General features: G+C 39.4%; 1 protein-coding gene across 1 annotated transcript in view; it reads left to right on the plus strand.

Moving 5' to 3' along the window:
- EPB41L4B (erythrocyte membrane protein band 4.1 like 4B) overlaps positions 1-6,087 on the plus strand; it is a 223,632-nt gene extending 217,545 nt beyond the window's left edge. Inside the window, exons 28-29 of the mRNA XM_006864734.1 lie at positions 2,577-2,722; positions 6,018-6,087. Of these exons, the coding sequence (XP_006864796.1) occupies positions 2,577-2,722; positions 6,018-6,087 (216 nt within the window). The remainder of the gene's footprint in view (positions 1-2,576; positions 2,723-6,017) is intronic.
- The last annotated feature ends 2,293 nt before the right edge of the window (positions 6,088-8,380 follow it).

Here is an 8,380-nt window from a genome sequence, read left to right on the forward strand (position 1 = left end):
GTATAGTTCAGTGTATATCCTAGCCACAGTATAGTTCAGTAGCTACTGTATAGTTCAGTGTATATCCTAGCCACAGTATAGTTCAGTAGCTCCAGGGAACTTTGCACAAAGTTGGCCTGGCTGTTCATCCAGCCAGGGCCTGCTTTCAACAACTGGCTTCCTGTGTGATACTGAGATCACTTTCTACCTTGTATTTAGGTCTCTTAACTAGGTCTCTGCTTGATGCCCAATGTGGTCCATCTAGAATGGGAATCCCTGCTCTGCTGTGGCCAAATTTATACACAGTGTCCTTCTTCCTAACTTGGTCTGTTCCTCTGATGTGTATTTTGTTCCAGTGAGAGTTTATTCAATCACTCATTCAACAATTATTAAAAAGACAGGTACTCGAGTGTTGAGTTGTAATCATATTAGTAATTTTTACTGTGTCCTCAAGGTCATTTTAAAGTAAAAGCAAGATGATTTTTTTTTTTTTTTCCTTTTTAATCCCTCTGAGCGCATAGAAGTGAAGAACAGAATGACTATAGTACAATTTGGTGTCACTTGCCTTGATTTATGCTGAGGACCCAGCATTATGACCCACGGTTGTATCTGCACCATCAATGCAAACGTCCCTCTTTTATCAGAAGGAATCAAAAGTGGCATTTATTAGCCCAATCTCTACACACTTTGCTGTAGTAACAAGAGCACTTTGAATTCTAGTCCTATATCAGGCAAGATAGGCTAAATCATGTTATAGCATGACAAGTGGAATTTCCTACACACTCTGTATGTCATGGGTGGACTTAGGGCGCTGCTCTGTGTTGCCCTCTTTCTGTGACCCTGGTAAATGGAGCAGCCACCATGGGGGACATTAATAGTCACAGTGGCAGAGAAAAATGAAAAATGGTGACCAATTGGCTCTTACAGCTTTCAACAGAGGTGAAACACAGCAGCTCAGTCCACATTTAATTGGCTCAAGCAAGGCACATAACTATTTTGAACTTTAAAAGGGGCAGGAAGTTCATTCCTACCATGACCCTGGAAAATGGTGAGTCAGAATTACCTGCAGGACAGCACATGTGGTTGCTACAGCTCGAGCATTTGTGAAAGCTCTCTGTGGCAAATATCACTTGCTATCCAAACGTAAGATGCTCATGGTCTTGTGGTGAATCTCTTGGCATGGTTCCATCCCAGCCCAGATCAGTTCTTTCCTTAGGTGCAGGTATAAAACACAAACAGGAATCTATGTTAGTCAGTAATAACCTTCCAGGGCCCCAACCCTCAAAGCCAAGCCTTCTCCTCCCCATTCCTCAAGCCAGGCAGTGTGCTTAACCACCTACAGCTGTACTTGGCATTTTTGTTGGTTTTCCATGTCCTGCTAGAGGCAGCTCATATGTATAATCATGAAGAAGATATTGTTTATTTGATGATCAACATTTCTCCCTTAAGAAGCTGTGTGATAAATTACTCTGAGTTTAGGCCAAGGAACTAGTGTGAAAAAGGAAGTCATGAAACATATAGCTGGAATAATTGTACAGCGAGATGAATTAATCAATGTCACTGAATTATACCTATAAAATGGTTGAGTTGGCATGTTTTTAATGTATTTTTTACCACAATAAATAAATGTATAGATGGTATTTTCAAACTGGTATAAAACAAAAACTAAACATAGTAAAATATATTACTGGGATAATAGTAAGGGATTCTGGGATTTTTTTTCATGTATCGACTTTTATATGTCTTCTAAATTTTCTATATGAAAGAAATTAACATGTCTTACTTTGTCATGAAAACAACATTAAACTAACCTCCCTCAATAAGGAAGTGTGTTCTAGGTTCTCAAACATCAGAACCACTTGGAGGTCTTGTAAGAACACAGGTTGCTTGAGTCCATCCCTAAAGATTTTAGTTCTGAAAGTCTTGGTGGGGGGGGGGGGCTGAGAATTTGCATTTTTATTACATCTCAAAATAATGCTGGATCAGCCTTTGAGAACCACTGCTATAGAGGTAAAAACACCACTTATGGAATCAGTTACTTCTGGTTCTGAATCCTGGTTCTTAACATTTTCCTCTGTGACCTTGGATGGACTGCTTCTCTGACACTCACTCTCCTTTCCCATAAAATAGACTCTAAAAATACACATTTCTGTGCTTTTTAACATCTCTGAAATCACAATATTTACTACAGTAGTGCATATAATCAAGTTTGGGTGACCACCTTTTACTTTCTTTGTGACATGCAAAAATGGTCCATCTTACTGCTGATGATATCTGAGGTGTGATGAAATAGGATCACTTGATCAAAAGGTCAGTTTGAACCCCAAGGTTCAAATTCAGAAGCTGCTCCTCAGAAACCCCATATAAGGTTGCGATGAGTAGGAACCGATTCAATGGCGCACCACCACTCTTAAAAGTTGTCAAGAGGTAACGTTTGTAACGTGCTTGGCATAGTGTCTGGCACACAACAAATTGCTGACATAAATGGTGATGGATTTTAGTTATTAAAAAATAACAGGAACTGTATGGGAATAGCTGACAGTGGGAAAATGGAACTGAAATTGAGATTAACGCCCTCTTTGCGCTTTCTTCTCCAGGCCGATTTTCGAGAAAGTAAATTGCAGTACTGCCCTGGGCAGTCTTCGCCACTGATTCCAGCCACGGCCCTGAGGCCTTTGACAGAGTCGGTGTCTACGGTGCAGACCCTCTACACCACCCGCAAGCCGGTGTCTCTGGCTGCCAGGTCAGTCACATCAGCACCATCAGCTGTGTCCTGGGTATTTTCCATCTGAGAGACATGTGTTGCTTGTGGTTATGTCAAATCTGTATAATGATTACCTTTATTGAGATATAATTCATGTACCATATACCATGCAATTCACCCATTTAAAGTATACAATCCCAAGTGTATATTCACATTATTATACAACCATCACTACAATCTAATGTTAGAACATTTCATCCCCCCCTAAAGTATACAATTCCAAGTATATAGTCACGTTATGTACAACCATCACTACACTGTAATGTTAGAACATTTCATCCCTCTAAAAGAAACTCCATACTCATAACAGTCACACCCCAGTCCCTATTTCTCCCATGCCCTGGCAACCACTCATCAACTTTCTGTCTCTATGGATTTGTTTATTCTGGATGTATCAGATAAATGGGATCATAGGAAATGTTTGGCCTTTTATATATGACTTTTTTTTCACTTAGCATAAGATTTCCAAGGTTCCTCCTGTGTTGCATGGATCAGTACAGAATATCAATCCTTTTTTCATGATTGAATAATATTCTATTATATGCATATGCCATCTTTTGTTTATCCATCCCCCATTGATGGACAGAGCCTTAGTAGAGTAGTGGCTATACACTGGCCTGCTAACCACAAGGTCAGCAGTTTGAATTGACCAGTTAGTTGCTCTGTAGGAGAAAGGTGAGGCTTTCTACTCCTGTAAAGATTTACAGCCTCAGAAACCCTATTCAGGGTCGCTATGAGTTGGAACTGACTTAGTGGTACACCATCGCCACCACCACCACTACCAGTTGAAGAACATTCAGGTTGTTACCACTATCTGGCTATTATAAATAATGTTTCTATGATCATTCCGGTATAAGTTGTTGTGTGGACATATGTTTTAAATTCTCTTGGCTATATCTTGGATTGGAATAGTTGCACTATATGGGTGGAGGGTCAGAGAAAAAGAGGAAGACCCCCAGCAAGATGGATTGGCAAAGTGGCAGCATCAATGGGCTCAAGCGTGGCAATAATAGTGAGGTTGGCCCAGGATCGGGCAATGTTTCATTCTGCTGTACATAAGGCACTATGAGTCGATACCGACTCGATGGCACCTAACAACAACAATATGGTAACTCTAAAAAGCACTAATGGTACAGTGGTTAACCAGTCAATTGCTAACCAAAAGGTTGATGGTTTGAACCCACCAGTTGTTTAGTGGAAGAAAGATGTGGCAGTTTGCATCCATAAAGATCACAGTTTTGGAAACCCTATGGGGTAGGTCTACTCTGCTCTTTAGATTCACTATGAAATGCAATAGTCTTGGCAGCCATGGGTTTGGGGGTGGGGGGGAGGGGTTGTATGGTAACTCTATTTAACGTTTTGAGGAACTGCCAAGCCGTTTTCTAAAGCAGCTGTACCACTTTCCAGTTCCATGTAAATGGGCTCCAATTCCTTTACATCCTCATCAATACAAATCATTGGTTACCTTTTTTATTTTAGCCATCTTAGTGAGTGTGAAGATCCCTGGCTGATGCAAATGATTTGTGTTTGACTATTTAACAGTTGGTAGTTCAAACCCATACCAGCCTTACTATGGAAGGAAGACTTGACTATCTGTTTCAGTAAAGAGTACTGCTGTTGTTGTGGTAGTGGTGGCTGTGTGCTGTGGAGTCGGTTCTGACTCAGAGCGACCCTGCACAGGGTTCCCGAGGCTGTAAACCTTTATGGGAGCAGAACGCCTCATCTTTCTCCAGTGGAACTGCTGGTAGTTTCGAACTGCTGACCTTATGGTTTGCAGCCCGATTCGTAACCACTACGTTACCAGGGCTCCTTGCTGTTGTTGTTAGTTATCATCAAATTGTTGGTGTTGTTGTTAAGTGCCGTCAAGTCGGTTCCAACCATAGAAGCCCAATGTGTAACAGAACAAAACTCTGCCAAGTCCTGAGGCAATTGAAAATACCATGGCTTGGGTCAGGTGTACCTTAGTCCTCAAAGTGACATGACATCTTTGCTCTTTGATACTTGAAAGAGGTCCTTCTGCAGCAGATTTGTCCAGTGCAATACAGTCCAATGCTTTAGTTCAAGAAAAAGGAGCTCTGGTGGAATTGTAGGATAAGCGATAGACTGCTAACCACAAGTTTGGTGTCTATACCCACCAGCTGCTCCACCTATCTGCTCCCATAAAGATTTACAGTCTAAGAAACCCTATACAGGGCTGAGTTAGACTCGACTTTTGGTTTGGTTAGTGCAAGGAACAGGAACCTGGGTGGTGCTTTGGGTCAGGCATTGGGCTGCTAACCACAAGTTTGCTTGTTGAAACCCACCAGCCATTCTGTGGGAGAAAGATAAGGCTATATCTATCTGCTCGTATAAAGATTTATTGTCTTGGAAACCTATGAGTCAACTTGATTGCAGTGTTATTTGTTTTGGTGTTTTTTTTGGGGGGGGAGGGGGTGGGGGTTAGTGCTACAAAAGTCTTGAAGCCTTTCAATGATTTAAAAGCTGCTGCACGTGCACCAAGTGAAGGTAATTGTGATGAACTTGTTGTGATCCGTTCATAGTGAAGGCAAATTTATATAACATGAAAGGCAAATGGGAATTGTCCATAGTCTGACATTTATAACCCAGGGACTTACTGTATAGTGCAAGAGATAAGAAGGAATTGAACATTTTGATGAGTACAGTCAGGATGCTGTGACAACACTGGGAAGGTTACCATAACGTTGCCTGGTCAAATGATTAATAAATGCTTTCTTTATAAATTCCTATAGACTCTCTGGATGGTATAGCTAATGTGTTCAGCTGCCAACCAAAAGGTTGGATGTTTGAGTTCACCTAGATGTGACTTAAAAGAGAGGCCAGTGATCTACATCCAAAATTCCAATATTTAGCCATTAAAGAGCTTACAGAACACAATTCTGCTCTGACACACAGTCACCATGAAACAGAATCAACTCAATGGCAAGTAATTAAACTGGAAATAAAGTCTTGAGGATATTGATGAAGCATAACATGCCCTAAGACTTCCAAAAATGTGGACATATGATCTATTTGTCTCTTTTTATCAACCACTGCATGCGCAAGATCCTACCTTCCTCATCTCTATTCCCAAGACTTGGTACAATGAATCATTCATCCAAAGGAAGTCAATTAATATTCAAAATAAAAAGATTTCATTCAGTAGATGATGTTTACAAGTGTTTACAAAGCCTTCTTTGGTGTTTACTACAGTTCATGGTTTTTAAGCAAATTCTGCCTTTTATATCTCACTGTTTTTTCACCTGCTCTTCTTCAGTGCAGAGACACTGCGGCAGGAACTGGAGAGAGAGAAAATGATGAAAAGACTGTTGATGACCGAACTGTGAAATTCTTCCCTTGTCGCCTGGAGGATGGCGTGGTGCCTTCTGTCTGATTTTGTTCTTCGGGCTTTGCTCACTCGAGCACAACATACAAATGTTGCGTGCTGTGTGTTCCCAGGGCCCCATGGACAGACAAAGCCAACTTCTGGCTTGATTTTTATTGGAAAAGTGGTTTTATTTCTCCTGAGCATTAGAAGTTTTCTATTACTAAGTGTAGTTGAGACAGGATTTGGTAAGGCTAGAAGTAAAAAGATGGGAAAATGGGAATTCCTTTTCAGAAGTACCTGTGTACATATGTTAATAACTACAGGGGTTAATATGCATAGAAATCCTTTGCTATCAGTCTCACCCATGTGATTTTGTATGATTGAAACTTGCACCGAGCTTTGACTGTTTGTTAAAGAATCCTTTTTAATGAGGGAAAAACGAATTCTTTTTTTCCTGAGTTTTCATTTACACTGATAAACATACCAGTCTTATAAAGTCCTTAACATTTACTTTTATTTTCAGACATGAATAGATGAACTAAAACACAAAAAACAAAGACAGTTACATATCACTATGACTGAAAGTATTTCAGCTTAATCTGAAATATATATAATTTAACTTGCAAAGTTGGTGGATATGATATTATTTGGGATCAGTAGACTTTATCATTTCAAACCCAAAGTAGGAAATTATCAACTTAAGTTATATAAAAATTCTTATCAGGTTAAGATAATTCAGTATCAAGAAAACTCACTTGGATGGTCCATAGAGGGAAATTACCTCAAAAGTTGATCAATTCATGTCCTGTTGATAAAACCTTAAACAAAAGAAATTTTGCTCTCTTTTTATATAGTTTCAAGAAATGTGTTTTTAAATTTTTATTATGCACTTAAACAACTTTACAGGAAAAAGGAACCCCTTAACCACAAACTATCCCTCTAAATTGTTTCCCAAGCTTTCTCAATATATATGCACATATTTTTACATACTATGAGTACCGTGTACATATTATTTTGTTGTACTTCTTCACCTAACACATCTGCCCTTTTATCCACACAGATTCTGCTCTCACTAATTTAAATATCTTTATATCAATGTATCATGGTTAACCTCACTTTTCCCCCCTGTTAGATATTTGGGTGGTTTCCAATTTTTCACTCTAACAAATAGTGCTGCTATGAATGTCTTTATTTAAAAAGTTCCTTCTTTTTGTATTATTCCTTTGGGAATATATCCAAAGAGGGACCACAAGAGCATGAATTGTTTTATAGCTCTTGTTTCACATTGCCGGCTTGCTTTCCAGAAAGAGCCAGTCTCTAGGTTGGAAGGACCTAGGAGGTCATTTAGTTTAGACCCCATCCCTTCTGAATGCTTTTGAATCCCCTCTACAATTTATAATGCCACCAGCAATGTATAAGCATTTCTATTTACCAGTAACTCTGCCAGCATTGGGTTCTGCCATTTTAATTGATTTTTGCTAGTTTCATAGATATGTATAGTTGCTCTTGAACGTTTGTTTTATTTCATTAATCGCTAGCAAGGCTGAACACTTTTTAATGTGATGATTTACTAGCTGTTATCTCCCTGTATGTAAAATGTCCATCCATTTCTTATGACCACTTATTAAGTGGAAATGATCTTGTACATTTGTATCAGAACTGTGTTTTTACGTTGTACTGTATAGTTTGCGCTCCTGTCCCTATCCTTAAAACTGAATGGTGCCAATAATTTGATACTAATGATCATATATTAAAAAAGAGTAATGCCTCACTTACTAGTATTGTAAAATGAGGCATGTATGCAGATATTCAGATAACTGAGGATTAACCCGTTAAGTGCTGACTCTTTAAAATTTTACAATTTTTTTTTTTTTGAGGGAAATCTTTCTAAAATATGTTACACACTTCCCTGCCTTAGTAAACAGAGTATCCCAGAGAGTATGTAACCTTTACTTGATGAGTCCTGGTCATCATAAACATCAGCCTCTCTTGCACTTGGTGGAGTGCAGTGAGGTCATCAGGAGCTATCCAAATGTGTAGGCCTTGGCTTTGCCTTTCGGACTATTGATGTTCCCCTCATTGATGGTCTTTTCTGCCCTGTGCACCATCAGTGATATCATCAGGGCAACTGTAGTGTTTGGGGTCTTTTATCCCAACTACAGGACCCCCAGCTGTATTATGAAACAGCTTTAGCCGTTCTTGATCTCGTACACTCAATATAAAATATGTTTCTGTACAATCTGGGGGATATCTGTGTCTGGGGTTTTCATCTTTTACCAATCCAACTCTCCCCTCTTTTAACCTGCTTTCTG

This window comes from Chrysochloris asiatica, unplaced genomic scaffold (genome assembly GCF_000296735.1).
Source record: "Chrysochloris asiatica unplaced genomic scaffold, ChrAsi1.0 scaffold00069, whole genome shotgun sequence".
Classification (NCBI taxonomy): Eukaryota; Metazoa; Chordata; class Mammalia; order Afrosoricida; family Chrysochloridae; genus Chrysochloris; species Chrysochloris asiatica.